This window comes from Berghia stephanieae, chromosome 4 (genome assembly GCF_034508935.2).
Source record: "Berghia stephanieae isolate SIO BIC M18660-M18661 chromosome 4, UCSD_Bste_1.3, whole genome shotgun sequence".
NCBI classification, from domain to species: Eukaryota; Metazoa; Mollusca; class Gastropoda; order Nudibranchia; family Aeolidiidae; genus Berghia; species Berghia stephanieae.
In genome coordinates this window covers 83380179-83397862 of record NC_088363.1, presented here as the reverse complement: position 1 = coordinate 83397862, position 17684 = coordinate 83380179, and the positions used below count along the sequence as shown (strand labels likewise).

The 17684-nt window shown below is 33.7% G+C and overlaps 1 protein-coding gene across 1 annotated transcript in view; it reads right to left on the bottom strand.

Moving 5' to 3' along the window:
- LOC144971402 (kinesin-like protein unc-104) overlaps window positions 1-17684 on the bottom strand; it is a gene marked incomplete in the record, with an annotated part of 118171 nt that overhangs the window by 31797 nt on the left and 68690 nt on the right. Inside the window, 6 exon segments of the mRNA XM_078912245.1 lie at window positions 3774-3906; window positions 5946-6037; window positions 6406-6662; window positions 11024-11164; window positions 15134-15306; window positions 15969-16037. Coding sequence (XP_078768371.1) covers window positions 3774-3906; window positions 5946-6037; window positions 6406-6662; window positions 11024-11164; window positions 15134-15306; window positions 15969-16037 — 865 coding nt within the window.

Genomic DNA, 17684 nt, shown 5'->3' with positions numbered 1-17684 from the left:
TTTTTCTGACTGCTTTTGTCAAGGGAAAAAATAAGTAAAATTAATCCATAAGTGACATAATTTTGTATTATCATATATTTGACTCAGAAGACGGCATTTTGTCATCACCAACTGAAAGTTTTGATTTGGACCCCATAAATACTGCTATGCTAAAAAAATGCATTGATGTAGTTTTAACACCATTTACATATAATTAATATTGTAAACGATTTTCTGCATTCAGGTGCTGTACCAGACATTTACAAAATTGCTCATGTCAAACCCCTTTTGAAAGAACCTGATCTAGATTAAGAGAACTTAAATATGCAGTGTCTTTTCTTCCTTTTCCCTCTAAAATCTTGGAAAAGCTTGTTTTGAAACAATTACTGTCTATTTAAAATAATTCTCTTGAAGAAAATTTCAGTCGGCTTATAGGTAACATGGTTCGACGGAATCAGCACTTATTAGGGTTGTTAATGATCTTTTCTCTGTTATAGACAATTTGCTGAATTTGCATGATCTATCTCCAGGGTATCAAGCAAAATTTCAGAGCCAAATTTACGACCAAGGAAATGAAAATATTTTCTTCTGAAATGAATGGTATATGCTCTTTATGCTCCAATTACATTTACCTAAGTATCAACTTTCTATTTTTTTAAAAACCCATTTTCTATAACTTTAATATAATTTTTTCACATGGTGGTAGTAGTAGTAGTATAATAATAATACTAACAATAATAATAATAATAATAATAATAATAATAATAATAATAATAATAATAATAATAATAATAATAATAATAATAATAATAATAATAATAATAATAATAATAATAGATCTTTATTGTCCATAAATATGGCAATTTGTCATTTAGTTACACTTGTTATAACGTTAAACGATAACTGTAACATTGAACAGATATTTCACTCCTACTTATTTTCTCTCTCTCTCTCTCTCTCTCTCTCTCTCCTCTCTCTCTCTCTCTCTCTCTCTCTCTCTCTCCTCTTCCCTCTCTCTCTCTCTCTCTCTCTCTCTCTCTCTCTCTTCCTCTCTTTCTTTCACACGTGTGATATACACAACATAAACATATTCATTTCGTTTTCAATTTGTTACAATTGTGGCAATTCGACACCAAAAATTATCATCATTATCAATTGGTCAGTTAATCTTACATTAAATAAATTAATCAGTTAATCAGTCAACGAATCAATCCTTGGTTTTTCTGTACCATATGAAATATTCAAAATTTTTATTGCTGATGGAACGAACGTTGATTTATACTTGTTAGTTCTACATTTAAACTGACAAAACCTTCTCCCAGATGGTAAAAGACTAAATTCATGGTATAAAATATGTTTTTTATTGTTGGTAATTGAGAATGCTTTCCTTTCTATTGCTTTTCCATGAATTCTTTCTACTCCATCAAGAGGATGGTTTATTATTTTTGATGCCTCTTTGATAGATTTTGAAATTTTTGATTTATCTTTAAGTCGGCATCCTCTAAACCATCTGGTGCAGCCAAACGCAATTACACTTTTAATCAATGAGTCATAAACTCTTAACATAGTTTTCTTCCTTACTTGAAATGTTCTCAATTTCCTTAAGATGTATAATCTTTGGGCAACTTTCTTAGATATTATATTAATTTGTTGAGAGAAATTGAGTGAACTATCAATGGTTATTCCTAAATATTTAAAATAGTCAACTATCTCAACATCATCTTTACCAATCGCCACACACTTTAAGTCGTTTTTATTTTTTACACCAAACACCTGCTCTTTCGTTTTTTCAACATTTAATTCAAGCTGATTTTGTTTACACCAATCGGTGAATATATTTATTTGTTTGAAATAATTCTTTTCGGTAACTTTATCTTTTAATAAGCCAAGAATAGCAGTATCATCTGCATATTTCACTATAAAACAATTTTCAAAGGATGGCTGCAGTCGTTGGTGTATAAGATGTACAGGATTGGGGAAGTCACGCAGCCTTGGGGACATCCGTTCGACAACGTTATTTTGTTGGAGATATGTTCACCCAATTTTACACATTGCGGTCTATGGGTCAGAAACTCTTTATACCATTTAATAAGGTAGTTTGGAATATCCATGTTGCACAACTTTTGAAGCAAAATATCTGTGTTCATGGCATTAAAAGCTGACGAAAAGTCGACAAACAGGATTCTGGCGTAATTCGAGGGCATTTGGTCAAGGTGTTTTGAGATCGAATTTGTGGCAGTTAAAAGTGCGTCTTCTACACTGAGATGTTGCTGGTATGGAAATTGGTACGGATCTAGCAATTTCAGGTCATAACATTTTTGTAGGAGCTCAGATTTTAAAATTTTTTATAAACATTTCATTACAAGCGATGTAAGCGCCACTGGACGGAAGTCGTTCAATACGGTCGGACAACGCTTTTTTGGAACTGGAACGACAATCGATGTTTTCCAAAGTACTGGCACTGATTGTTCGATTGACCTTTGAAAAAGTTTTGTATAAGGTATAGCCAATTGTTGGTGACAGTTTTTCAAAATAGTTCCGGTAATGTTGTCTGGTCCTGGTGCTTTATGTTCTTTACATCTCCGGAAGAGGGAGCTTACAGTTTCTTCTTCAACATCTGGAGGTGGCTCATTGTTATTTGACAAACCTTTGTGAACAGATGGGAGCCTGTCAAAACGACAGTAAAAATCATTTAATTTGTTGACATCAGTTTTCGTTTTTCCTTGTGGGAATGTGTGTTTCTTTTGGTCTACTCCTCCCATTTGCTTTATCATCTCCCATGCTTTCCTTGCGCAGCCCGATCTCAGTTGTCGCTCCATTTTGTTTTTGTATTCAACCTTTTCTTCTTTTATTGTATTTCTGATCTCCTTTCCCTTTTCAAATTCTAGTTTAATCTCACCACTCATATAGGCAATTTTCTTTTCATTGAGTAAGTATTTAAGTCGCTTTGTAACCCATGGCTTATTGTTAGGAAATATCTTAATTTCTTTTTTTTCCACGCATAAATCCACACAAAATGCAATATAACATGTCACAGTTTCGGTCCATTCATCAATACTGTCACCTTCTACCATTAATGTCTCCCACCGAGTACAGTCAAAACAGCCGTTCACATGTTGGATTGCCTCTTGAGTCCAGATATGGCGATATACTACAGTTGATTTCTCACTCTTTCATTTAGAGATGTACGTCGGTACTAGGTGAATTGTATTATGATCAGATGTGGCTATCGGTTGTTTTTGTAGCAGTAGTAGTAGTAGTAGTAGTAGTAGTAGTAGTAGTAGTAGTAGTAGTAGTAGTAGTAGTAGTAGTAGTAGTATTAGTAGTAGTAGTAGTAGTTGTTTTTGTTGTAGTGGTGGTAGTAGTAGTAGTGGTGAAAGTAGTAGTAGTAGTAGTAGCAGTAGTAGTACTAGTAGTAGTAGTAGTAGTAGTAGTAGTAGTAGTAGTAGTAGTAGTAGTAGTAGTAGTAGTAGTAGTAGTAGTAGTAGTAGTAGTAGTAGTATTCTTCATTTATGAAAAGGGATTCAGATTTTGCAAAATGTAACTTCTTGTGGGTTATCAAATTGGATTTAATTGAATTTTAAGTTATTTTGGTTACTTCATGACATTATAAATGTCAAACAGTTTTTGTTTGAATATGACCAAAAATATTTTGTAAATAGAATATAAATAATGCAAATATATGGTGATGAATAATAATAACTTTGAAACAAGTATTGTAGAATGCTACTTTGAATCATTAACAAACATATTTTTAAAAACAGAAAGAAATGGCACAGTCCATTTTGCCTTACCAGAAGTCAAGTAAGCAGTGTCAGTGACTTCCCCTTCTCCTTCTACAACACGGAGCTCTTCAAGAGAGGAGACAGTTTCAATTGGTTTTGTAACACATGGTGGCAGTGGGAAGTTGGTGGAATGCTCACGTTTCTGAAATAAAAATTGAAAACAGGCATTCAAAATACAATGACAGATTTTAGATAGAGTGATTGTAAAGTTGGCCCAATCCCTTATGTGTGAAAAGTTATAAAATGTGATGCATGAAGTTGATAGAAACAAAAAGAATTGCTTTTGCTTACCTGTTCAATCAATTTTAGATTATGGTTGTTCAATTAAACAATAAAATGAAGTTCTATACATTTAAGTGAGGTAAATTTGTTTCTTTGGATCTGGACCAATTAGAGTATATTTAGTTATGTGGTAGTTAATATTTTGATAAGAAACCAAGTGTTCTAACAATGAAAATAAATTCAACAAAGTTTCAGAGCTTGACGATTTACAAAAATAAAATGAAATGAAAGAAAACAAATCAGTATAAAAATTCCTTTTACAAATGATGCAATATCATGATAATGAACATTTTAAAAACTTTATTAGACTAAAATAAAATTGACATTTGATTTTCTTACTGTTCCAAACACTTCCTGAATTTCTAGAAAACATTTGTGGTTGTGATAAAAACTCATTGTTGTGTTGCATGACACAGTGGGACACCGCGGCAAGTCAAAGAATGGAAGATGAAACCAATGGCACGATAAATATATTCACTTGTCTAAATATTGATACACAATCCAGAAACTGAGAACTTAACGATTCATAAGTAGTTGTATAAAACGATGAACAGAGAGCAATGATGTGAGAAATAATCTAAAATAATCTAAATCCTAATAAATGAGGATTCCAATATGAAGTCTCTGTGATTTTATATCAATCAAGTAAAAATTGTTTTATTAATAACTTTTCTTTTTCTACTAAGCAAAAAAATCTGTACAATAATCTGTTCTCACAGCACATATATGCAAGCCTTTTGTATGCAATGGCAAGAAATCTGTTTATTTTTGTAGGACAAAATCCTGAGTTTCAAATGTATGATTTCCATCCCTATTTAAGTGCATAGTCACATTAAAAATAATGTAGGATACTTCAATTTGTTATTTCATCCATATCTGAAACAGCCAAAAAAAAAAACGGTCTTCATTATTTCTCTTAATATTCTGTTATTTTTTTTTTTTTTTTTTTTTTAACTGAAGCTTATGTAAAAAAAAAAAAAAAAAACCACCTGAATTTGAATCCCCAAAAATTTGTACAGTCCACTCTGGATAATCGCAACTTGGTTAATTGCAACTTTCGGTTAATCGCAACATTTCCCAAGAAACGAAATTAATTCTATATAAAAGTCACTGGTTAATTGCAACAAACTTCGGTTAATCGCACAAATTTTCGCCCTCAAAAGTGGTAAATTCAAGAAATAAATCTAACAAAATATCATGATCATGGAAGAAATCGTGATAAGTTGAAAAATCGAGAGTGATAGGGATTTAATGCTACAGTATTGTGTCACCACTTTATTAGAGAGACAAAAGAGGGGCTTTGCAGTATGGGTTTGTGATGTAATCTGTGGCTATTAGATAGGAGGCGAGTGGGCTGTTGTCTTTACAACAGGTAGACAATGACAGTGGTAAAGAGAGACTGAACGATATCCTTTGTTTTTGGATTGACACTTGTGCATTGTGATCAATGAGTTTGGTGAGAGCTCTATTGTCTCTCATCACGGCTGAACTATTTGACTCTTACAAATGTTAAGAACAAAAGAGTGAATGTGAATCCAATCTGAATAAGACATTGACTTGCATCAAAGCTGCTTTTGCTTGACAAATCTATACAGGGCTGTCATATGTTGTTTTTTATTCAATCTTATTGCCCAGTCTGTGGTGGACTACAAACAATGTACACAACAACTGGTTTGTGTTTACCACGAATGTGTAAAATGTTGCAATAGTAGACTAGACACTCAGCTTCTGTTAATCGCAACATTTTCGCTGATCCCAAGGTGTTGCGATGATCCGAAGTGAACTGTAAAAGTGGCAGAAAGTGATGACTTTTTTTTTAGCAGTGCCATGTTCTTTAGAGCTCCTTTACATTGCTTTTAGGGCCGTTTACCATTTAATATAATTTTTAAAATGTCCTACCTTGATGAAGTAACTTTCATCAGAGAAGCTTATCTTTGCATTCCCAGATTGCTTCACACCTGGAGCCATTTCCAGATGGTCCTCCTGTCCAGCTGATTCAGGAAAAGAAAACGAGAAAAGTAGTGATGGATTATATAGAAAAAAAGGGAAAGGAATTTTTTTAAAAACAAACAAACAAAAATACTTTAATCATTTAGGTCTTTAAATCAGATATCCTGTTTGGAAAAATAATTAAAAATCTATCACCATTATTTGAACAACTACTCTTGAGAAAATAATGATGGCTGCAACTTGAAATTAGTTTTAGATAGAAAAACATTGTTACACTCTTTTTTGAACAGTGAAAATCATATGCAAAATAATAAATTGTAAGAAATACACTATGCGCTCTTTGCTAATACTAAATGATTCAATAATTTACAAAAGTTCAAAATAAAGGCAAGATATTAAACAGGCTTACGCAGTATGGCTTGCACAGATACGCGTAGATAACCCTTAACATCTCCCTTATCATTGACTATAGCAACCCGATGAACCATAGACACTGGATAGAACAGATTGCTTAGGTAGACAAATGAACGGCCCACTAGCCTGAACCAGGGGAATCTGTCATAAAATGGGTCACCGCCTGTCATGCTGTCAATGTTGGGTTCTGGGGATGTCGGGGACAGCTCAGCCTCATTATGGTACATTTCCCTCATCAACTCAAGGCGTTGTCTGAATGGTGGAATATACAAATATGAACAAACAAAAAATTAATACAACTAAAAACAAACAATTACCATTCAAATTAACTTGTTTTGGGGTTAACACATAACACTGAAAGCAAACTTAGCTTGATAAATAATCATAAATTCAATTATTTTTTAAATTATAAAAAACGTCAATAACTGGCAGTTAGAATGATGGGATGGTCCTTTTTGACTGCAGAAGTTAAATGAAAAATTCATTTGATCATAAAATCAATCACACAAAAAAACAAAACAAAAAAAAACCCAAAACGCTCAGAAAAATATTTCTGAAAATAGTTTTAAATAGAAGGGAAAAAATTTCCTTTGTTTCAATTATAGTGAAGAGGGTGGGTTATGATTATAAACAAGTAGAATACATTGTACATTCTTTAACAAAATTATCATATAATATGTAACTTTGTTTCCTGTCTGTAACATAAATATAGAGTTAAATTCAAACGAGCAAACTACAGTATACAATAATGCATCCATGTAATATCAAGACGGAAAAATGGCATAATTGTTGTAAACATCACATCAGGGTAAAGAAGTAAAATTGTCAATCCATTTAATGAATTAAATAAGTTGTGATTCAAGTTTAATTTAATAATAAAATAAATAAAAACATTTATATATTGCAATAATATGGATTTATCGAGCTCAATGCACTTCACAATACTTCATTTATAAAAAATATCATTAATTATGTAGTCAAAATTTATAGAAAAGGATATTACAATTGTGCCCAAGGTTGTGCTATGACGATGATATTAAAGCCTTTGAGAAGAACTGATCATTATAAAACTGGTATTTTTCTTTTCTTTTCATTTTTTTCGGATCCAAAAGGCATCATGTGCATTTTCTTTTGTGAGACGGATTAAAATTGGAACTGTTTAAATTGTCAAGTATCTGTGGAATGATCTAGATGTACAGAGAAAAGTTTTTCTTGAAGTTTCTCTCTTGCTTTTCCTAGTGCTGAATCCTACATCACTTCTCTGCCTTTAATTTTGCACACCAGCTTCTGCTCCATGCTTCCTGCATTCAAATACTAATCTAATTCTTCTATTCTGCAATCTATCATAGATGTTCACTCATGCATATGGAAAAAGGTGAGGCACTTCCGGTCCTTTTAAGTCATTTTTACACATCAATCTTACAACCAGTTAATGATTACTACCTGGTGTAAATCTGACTGAGAAAAATATACTTTACAGTTAATCACCAAAAAAAAAATTAGGTCATAATACTGAACAATAGGCATTCACATATTCAAAATAGACATTCACATATTCAAAACCTGTTAAAAAATCGAAAAAGAAAATGGAACCATAATTTTTAATAACATAAGTCACATTCTCAACAAAAAAAACTTTCGCTGATAAGCAGTACAATGATAAAAGACAGGCATACAAATTTAAACTTTGCAGCAATCAGAACATGATAAAAATAAATGGAAGTTTCAGGTTAAAATCTTCCAGAAATGTTAACATTGAAATGAAACAATATGTATTTTTAAAAAATGTTTAAATCAATCAATATTGATACTAACCAATCTTAAGGGAAACCATTCCAATGGAAACTAACACAATATAAACAATAGGAGTCTATAGATGAGTGTAAATAACAAAAATAAAACAAACAAACAAAAACAAGAAAAGTTCACTCGTGGAATCATGACAGGAAAAGCTAATCTATTTTTGGATATGAAAAAGTCTTTTGTTTCTCAGAAGTTTATTTGCATCTCGCTACAGATTGTAAAATGTTATGAGAGAAACTTATACATTTGGGCTAGACTAAAAAAATAAAAAATAGAAGGGACGAAAAGGATGGAAGATAGTAGCTATCGTTTAAAAAATTATACCGACTTGTATATTTGATAAAACACAGACAATGTATATATATATTAAAACCATGACACGCAATGATTATTAACTTCAAAAAAAGTGAAAATGATAGCAATGTGCAAACATAGACCATCTTACTAATGCATACATATTGCTATTGCAGTACGACAACAATAACTTCACTTTATTAATTATCTTAGCTAAGAAATATAGTCGTAAGACAAAGTTCCATTTCGAGTAAATGGCAGGGGGTGATTACTCTGATAACCCACTGATTTGTGCTGTAAATCTTGCCTTTTTTTTTATAGACAAAGTGTTCCTTTTCCCAATATTTAAGTACAGTACAAAATATGGTAAATATAGTATTCACTTCTTACCTGAAATTTCCTGTTGGTCTTGATTAATAAGACTTACAACATGTTGAAAAGAATTGCAAAGCCTAACTCCATTGAGAAAATGTAAACACTATTATCTCATTCTGATCTCTGAATCACCAATCTTTAGTCTCTACTTGAGTGATTTCTTCCAAATAAAATTATTCTCACAATAAACATAAGAAATAATAAACCAAAAAAAAAACAAACCCAATTGAAACTGACTATTCAAATATGTTCACGAGATCCCTTTCAAAGTATGGGAAATAACAAAAGGGAGAGCACAATCGACAAAACGGATAGAGCTATATGGATTTTTTTAAAACATGCAATGTAAAGAGGGATAATAAAATGAAATGTATCAAAATAAACAAAGGAATGTCCCAGGCAAACCGTGGCCGAGAGGTAAGTCAAATGCCTTTGGCTCAAAAGGTGCTGCTTTCAATTCTTTAGAGATAATGGTATTGTTTCTTGTTAACCCAGTTTATAGGCTTTGTCCCATATCATATTCCATTCTCAAATGGACTTAAAATGAACAAGCCTCATCCTCCTCCTCCTCTCCTTCTTCTTTTAAACTTCATGTAAATTGACTCATTGTCACATTGAAATTTGCCATTGATGGTGACAATTCATACATTTTTTTATAAATAAAGAAAGAAAGAAAAGTTCAGGTGCTTTCCTAATAGTCTCCATTCCATATTCCAAACGGTTAAATCTTGGGACTAGTAGTCAGTTTGTTCCATAAATAAATGTAATTTGGAAAAAAAAGAGCGAAAATGACTGGCAACATTAAAATTGCCTTCTAAATTTCTTGAGTTCACATGAAATTGCATTACAAAACAAATTTGTTTCATTAAGTTTTTTGTTAAACTCGAATTAAACGAGCTACACTGTGATGAAAAGGGCGAACTATTTTTCTTCTTTAATTCATCATTATCATCGTCATCAGCACAGCCAAAAAACACACCAAATTCTGGCCCTATTATCTGTGAGCAAGCAGAAACTATTGCAGACAAGCTTGAAGTGGTGGCTTTTCAAACGAGCAATGGTTGGCTCAATATATTTAAACAGCGACACAGCTTTGTCTTTAAAAATAAAGAACTGAAAAAAGGTGTTTGAAACAGTGCCGGAAATATCTTTTCAGATCTTTATCTTATATCTGCTCCTTAATTTATCACTTTCATGTCTTTAAATTAGCCTGTGACAAGTCTGCTGAGCACTGTTTATGATAAAAAAACAATGACAAAACACATGGGAGAGTGAAAGTGTAACTAGTTAAACCTTTGTCAGCAGGAAAAAATACATATTTTAACGTGGTTGGGACCTGCCTCATCACAGGCACTGGCCTGAGTATCACATAGATATATTCCTGGGTGTCACCACTCTCCCATGAAAACCCTGGAACAATGACACCCCTGGGTAATGACATAATTTTACCCCAGAATAATGACACCCCTGGATAACGAGAGAGAAAGAGAGAGAGAGAGAGAGAGAGAGAGAGAGAGAGAGAGAGAGAGAGAGAGAGAGAGAGAGAGAGAGAGAGAGAGTTTGATCCTGTGAAGATTAAAATAGTGGATTGGAAGGAGGTCATGATGGCCGAATGGCTATGACATTACACGGTGACATTACGTTATGGCCTGAGCTGAGCTGAGCAAATGAGGTCCAAAGAAGAAAACAAAACCATTTGAGAGACACACCATTTCAATTGTGATAAAAAAAGAAGCACAGTACAGTTGATAATGTGTTCATACACAAATGACACATCAAATATTTCACCACGGGTAATCAAAACCAGAAAATAATAGAACTGAATCCTCCATATTTTATGGTACAGAAAAAAAAATCGAAGAAGGTGCTTTCATCTAACAATGAGGAAAGAATGTGTACCTAAACACTCTACAAATAAGATTGATAAAATATATATGCTAAACACAATTCTATTTTTTTTTTCAATTCAGGAAGAAAAATCACATTAAAGATATTCACAGATTTTACCAGTTAAAAATAAATAAATAAGAAAGCAACAAAAAACAAATAAAGACAAGAGCAAAATATGAAGGCCTTTTGGTATACACAAAAAATGAAGGAAAAATGAAAAGACACCGATGCACATTCAAAATTTCCCTGACCTTTGCGGAATGAGAGTGCGGAAGTTAAATACATTTTGCTGGCCACAAGCGGACAGGCAATGGAAAATGTCCTGCTTGGCCTCTGGGGTGTCAGGTGACAGGTCTTCATTATAAATTTCTCTCATCAGCGTAAGCCGATGTCTAATGTAGGCGTGTAAAAAAAAAAAGAGAGACAAAAGGGTTTAAAACCAAATCATGTATTATATTTTATGGACATTATTTGAAAAAAAAGAGGGCCTTGATTTTTAAAAAAATCAATTCTTAATTTATGCTAAATCATACTATATCCAACATCTCAAAAAAGATGAAGAGGTATTATTTTTGTTGAAAAGTGTTTGTATAAGTGTGTAATTTGGCGTGAGTGTTTGCAAGAAAATTGTTGTGTATATGTAAACAAGAATGTATTTGAGAGAATGGGAGGGAACAAGAGAGAGAGAGAGAGAGAGAGAGAGAGAGAGAGAGAGAGAGAGAGAGAGAGAGAGAGAGAGAGAGAGAGAGAGACACTAATGAGTTGGTCATGAACATTATTTGTATGTATCATAATCCTGTTCTAGTCGGTATTTCCCACATGTCATTCAGACTGATTGGGCAATCTACTTGTTCCATTATGACTGGAAAGCATAACAACCACATAGTCCCACTGTAAGCCAGAGTGTTAGCATTGAAACAAAAATACGTTGCAACAAACTTCAAAACCACATTGGTGTAACATATTAACATTCCTTTTACACACTTGTACCTTTAGAAACATTCATAGGCATTGGAGAATGTAAAGCATAGGATTGAGATTTCCTCACAATTTTCAAATTTAAAAAATCACAATGAGTTAATTTAAAATTGAACAGTAATAAGTGTTGTACAAAAGGTGACTATAAAATGATAACAGAAAGTTCTTAAATAGCACCTTACCCACTATAAACAGGCTTTCAGAAAAATTAATTAATTTAGATATTTGAAAATAAAATAAACTATGTACAGTCTTTTATGAATACACTTTAAACCATTCTTTTTTTTTTAAACAAGTTCATTTTATTGACAAAATAAAAATTGTTATACAAAATATTCTGGCATTATTCATTGTTATGTATAAATTATATTGATTTTCTCATGTTACAGTCAGCTGCAATTTAATGAGTGGTTTGTTACCCATACAAATGTGTCATGCAAATTAAACAAAAATAAAACCATCTGTCCATTCCCAACTTAGAAAATCATTTTAACACAGAACTAAAGAAGGAAAGAGGCACTGTAATGCTATTCAAAGAAATATAACTCTTTTAAAGAAACCATAATTTTATATAAGTATAGAACTTGGAGAAAAACGTTTAAATACAGAAATGTAAAAGCGCACTGAACTGACCTCTCTCTGTTGAATCAAATGGGTTAAGAGAGATAGGATAGGCAGGGAGAAATAAGAGTGTTTATTTAAAATGTGTATACTGTTGCAATAACAATTGATAAACATATGAGAAGAAATGTAATGTATGCAAGGTAGAAAAGGGAAATAATATTAATACTTTATGAATCAGAATTAAGCAGCAATTTATTAAGATTACAATTTCTACTTTTGTCTTCAAATTGTCAATCTTAAATCGTTTTTCCTCTGTGCACTTCTTGCTCATTCCAACAAAGAGCAGGGACAGATCACAAAAAGGGGAGAATCATGGATAGTTTGAAAAAAAAATGATCAAGACTTTAAGAAGAAAAATAATAAAACTCTCGAATAAAAAGAGACAGATGAAGAAAAATATCATTGGAGTAATAAAAAAATAATTTAAAAAATCACAGCATTCATTTGAATGACATTGAAATAAAAATTGGTGACAATTTGTATTTTTAAAATTTTAAATTATGTAATTCTAGCACGGCCATTCTCATTTTGATCAGAAAACTTTTACTTCAATCAAATAATTTGACCTCAAACCTGTTACACCAATACTTCCTAAATGTTTGTTTTTTTTTGACAAGTTGGTGGCCATCTTAATAGTTTTCTGTCCAAAATGGAAAAAAAGGTGGGTTTTGTCAGTGGAGAGTTGAACAGTTCTCAAAGAGCAACAAATTCTAGTGTACATGATTTTAAAAATATGAAGAATGAAAAATGAAAACAATAGTTCCAGATAAGCATTTCTGTAATCCGATAGGATCCAATGAAATAAATAATAATGTGAAATTGAATGTAAGCTTCAATTTAATATATGAAAACAGATAATATGGACGTTTTGGGTTTCCCCTTTATCAACAAAACAGGATGAAAGAAGCACTACAGATAAATGAGATAATGTGGTAGTGGCGTTCAATTTCACATTTACATTTATTTCGAGCTTCGAGCAGCAACATTTACACTATGGGATCCAATGAATTATAGGTCTGGCTATGTAGTGATCTCAGATTCTAAATTTGTATTGCCTATCACTGCAATGCAAAGACAGCTTTAAATGCCATGTATCTCAATGGAAAGACACTAAACAGTTAGTTCTTTTTTTCCCCAAAAAGGTAACTGAATAGCTTCTGAAAATGTTGACTGTGAAAAGAGATAGAGAATGAATCGAGGTTTTTTTCTGACCCTTATGTCTAAATCTGGTGAAAGGTCATTTATGACAGACAAGCAGGGATAATCTTGGCTCGATAGGCCTTATGGCACGAATAGAAGTTTCAAATAAGAAATATACATCGCTGAAACACAATTTGTCTCCATGGTTGATGGCGCCTCACTGGAACTTGACAAAGGTGGACAAACAGACTTGATACTCCTTGATTTCAAGAAAGCTTTTGATAAGCTACAAGATCCAAAACACTGGAATAATTTATCAGACACTGAAATGGATAGAATCATTTCTGAGCGACAGAACCCAACAATTAGTTTTTAGAAATGGCTCTGATATACGCCAGGTAACCTCGGGAGTCCCCCAAGGATTGGTTCTAGGTCCTTTGCTTTTTCTTGTTTTCATTAACAGCCATCCTGATGGTTAAACATCCAAAGTTCGTCTATTCGCAGATGACACTGCACAGCTATTCAACTGAAGATAGCATCAAACTAAACAAGGACTTGGCAAAACTGGGAGCATGGGAGAAATCATGGCTTTTGAGCTTCAATGTGAGCAAATGCAATGCTCTGACTATCAAACAAAAAAACCCCTGTAAACTAGGAGTACCACCTTCATGGCGAAAAATTTGTCAAATCTTCTAGATATCTTGGACTAAATATTACCCATAACCTGAGATGGAAATCACAAACCTCAAATATAACAAGCACTTTTTTAAACATGAAACCTGAGTGGCTGTCCTGTCAAAACTCAAACACTCGCCTATATAACTATAGTAAAACCCATCCTCAAAATGCAAGCATAGTATGGGATCCCTACACCAAAACTCATATCAACAAGATCGAAATGGTACAAAATAGAGCTGCAAGGAGAATAACTAATAAATGCTCACATTACAATAGCGTAACAAAACCCACAGAAAGCCGAGGTCTGGAAAAATGCAACATCTTCGAAAAAAAAAAAACAAGATATGTACCTTCCAAAAAATTAATGCAGGCAACACCAGCCTCAATCTCCCAAACATAAAACGAAAACACAGACTAACATGACAGGACAACAAATTATCGATTCAAACAGCAAGAACAGAGACACGCCTACACTCTTTCTTGCCCTCCGCTGTTTGTTTATGGAATGAACTACCTCAGGAGTTTATAGAAACTAAAAACAATCAAGATTTTACAACAGTCTTGGAGGCGTGGGGATAATACCACATGATGAAATGATCATGGCGTGTATTTTGAATGTTTGTGTGTGTGTGGGGGTTTGTGTGTGTGTGTGTGTGTCATGAAATTCATAAACATGAACTGTAGTCTGGATCCTCTATTTAAGAGGCTACTACCACGATGAAAAGGAAGAAGAAATAATCTTTGTATATTCTATGTATTGTTCAAAATGTCTGATATTTGTCAACATTATAAACTATAAAACTTTGTCCAATTCCAAGTTGGAAAATTCCATCAGGAGTTTACATTCTTGTCACATGACTGAGTGGGAAATTTAATGGACAGGAAAATGAAGACAAAAAATGAAGAAAGGACTAAATACTTTTGCAGTTTGCTTGACCCACCTCAGTTTTTCCAAGCTCCAGTAATGAGTTGCTCCATTCTTTGTATCCTGTACTTCTACAGCTACCACTGTCTTGGGAAATGGATGGGAAACTTCCTTGTCACTGGATGGTAACAAGTCAGCCGGCAGTGGAGAGTACAGTGTGTTGGTCAAAAGGACAAATTGGAACTGGACCTGTCAATAAAAAAAATCAGATTTAAAAAAAAAGAAGGCTTAGGCTATCGGTCAGACCTAATCAATGGGTACTAGCACCTGTTGGTCAGTACTGAAAACTGGGTGCAAGCACCTATTGGTCAGCACTGACAATGTACCCTAGTGCTTGTTCATCACCGATGACGAATACTCCTTTTGTCAGTGCTAAATTATTCAGTTTATTTACTTTGACATTCTTTGATAGTCATAGTACCTCAAAATCCCTTGAATATCGATTTAACTTTATGGCAAGCCACCAATTGAAAAGAGAACAGGGATATAGTCAGTACTGACGAACAGGCACTAGTACTCATTGGTCAGTACTGCCCTATAGCCCCGCAGCTGCGGAGTGGTCAGTACTGAGCATCAAATGTCGTACAAAAGCAATGGTAAATCAACCAGATGTCAGTAAGAAATATTCAAGTATCACGGGAAATAACCCGTTGCAGTGGCAGGGAAATTGATAAGAGTGAATGACCTCCAGACCACAGCGCAGGTAGAGTGCTAAAAGATTGCCTGTTCAAGACTGTGATATGGCTATATGTTATCAGCAATTTTATATATTACTTTTTCAATTAACTAAAACTGTGAAATGGCTATATATTATCAGCAATTTTATATATTACCTTTTCAATTAACTTTACCTTCTTATTGAGTTCCACACTGATTGCATTTGCTTCCTTGAGGAAGATAGCATTGCCCCACAAATCATCCTGATGTGAGGAATAAACATTGATGAATAATAACATCATGATGTTGTGGTCCGATTTTATTTACTATCAATATACAACTGAACACAACAATTTTATTTCATATTAATACAACAGAACACAACAATATTGTATTAGGTCAGAACAAATATAGTGATGGAAATTGAATTTGTACTCAAAAGGATCAGAGTAATGAAAGATTTTTTGGGGAAGCTTAAAAACTATCATCCACTAACCTCAATCTTTAAAAAGGAGTATTTATAGAGAATATTATTCACTAAATAGGCTCAAAGCCTTTTACAATACAAGCAACACTTAATATGTATATGAGACATGATGCCTGTAAGAGTATGGTGAGAAAATGTGAGTACTGAGAATTTATATTTAGTTTCCAGCATCGAATTCACTCCGACATAAAACCAGTTTGAGGCAGTGAATCAGATAATTATTAGATCTGAAAAATTATTAAGCAGAAAAGTTACTTCTGCAGACAGAAAATCTTTAAGCATAAAAATTGTCATTGTGCAGAGATGCCAACTTTGAATTTCGTTCACAGGAGTTTCAGCCACCACTCGTAGGAATTTCAATGCCGAAAGAGGAATTTCCGCGCACAAAAAAAAGGAATTGGAATGATATTTGGCATTGTGTTTACATATTGTATAGTTCTAAATAGACAACTGATTAGAATTATATTATGATATATAAACACATTGCCAAATACAATCCCAAAGTTTCCTTATTTCAAATGAAGTAAAGCGCCAAAACCTAACGGTAGAGATTGTAGTACTGGTGGTAGTGAGGATGATGTGGTGTTGGTGGTTGTAGTAATAGTGGTAGAGATGATGAAGATGTGATAGTGGTTGATGTTGTAGTTGTAGTGGTAGTGATGATGATATGGTGGTGATGGTGGTTGAGGTAGTAGTGGTAGTGATGATGATATGGTGGTGGTGCTGGTTGAAGTGGTAGTGATGATGATGTGGTGGTGGTGGTGGTTGAAGTAGTAGTTGTAGTGATGATGATGTGGTGGTGGTGGTGGTTGAAGTAGTAGTTGTAGTGATGATGATGTGGTGGTGGTGGTGGTTGAAGTAGTAGTTGTAGTGATGATGATATGGTGGTGGTGGTGGTTGAAGTAGTAGTTGTAGTGATGATGATGTGGTGGTGGTGCTGGTTGAAGTAGTAGTTGTAGTGATGATGATTTGGTGGTGGTGCTGGTTGAAGTAGTAGTTGTAGTGATGATGATATGGTGGTGGTGCTGGTTGAAGTAGTAGTTGTAGTGATGATGATGTGGTGGTGGTGGTGGTTGAAGTAGTAGTTGTAGTGATGATGATGTGGTGGTGGTGCTGGTTGAAGTAGTAGTTGTAGTGATGATGATGTGGTGGTGGTGGTGGTTGAAGTAGTAGTTGTAGTGATGATGATGTGGTGGTGGTGCTGGTTGAAGTAGTTGTTGTAGTGATGATGTGGTGGTGGTGCTGGTTGAAGTAGTAGTTGTAGTGATGATGATGTGGTGGTGGTGCTGGTTGAAGTAGTAGTTGTAGTGATGATGTGGTGGTGGTGGTGCTGGTTGAAGTAGTAGTTGTAGCGATGATGTGGTGGTGGTGGTGCTGGTTGAAGTAGTAGTTGTAGTGATGATGATGTGGTGGTGGTGCTGGT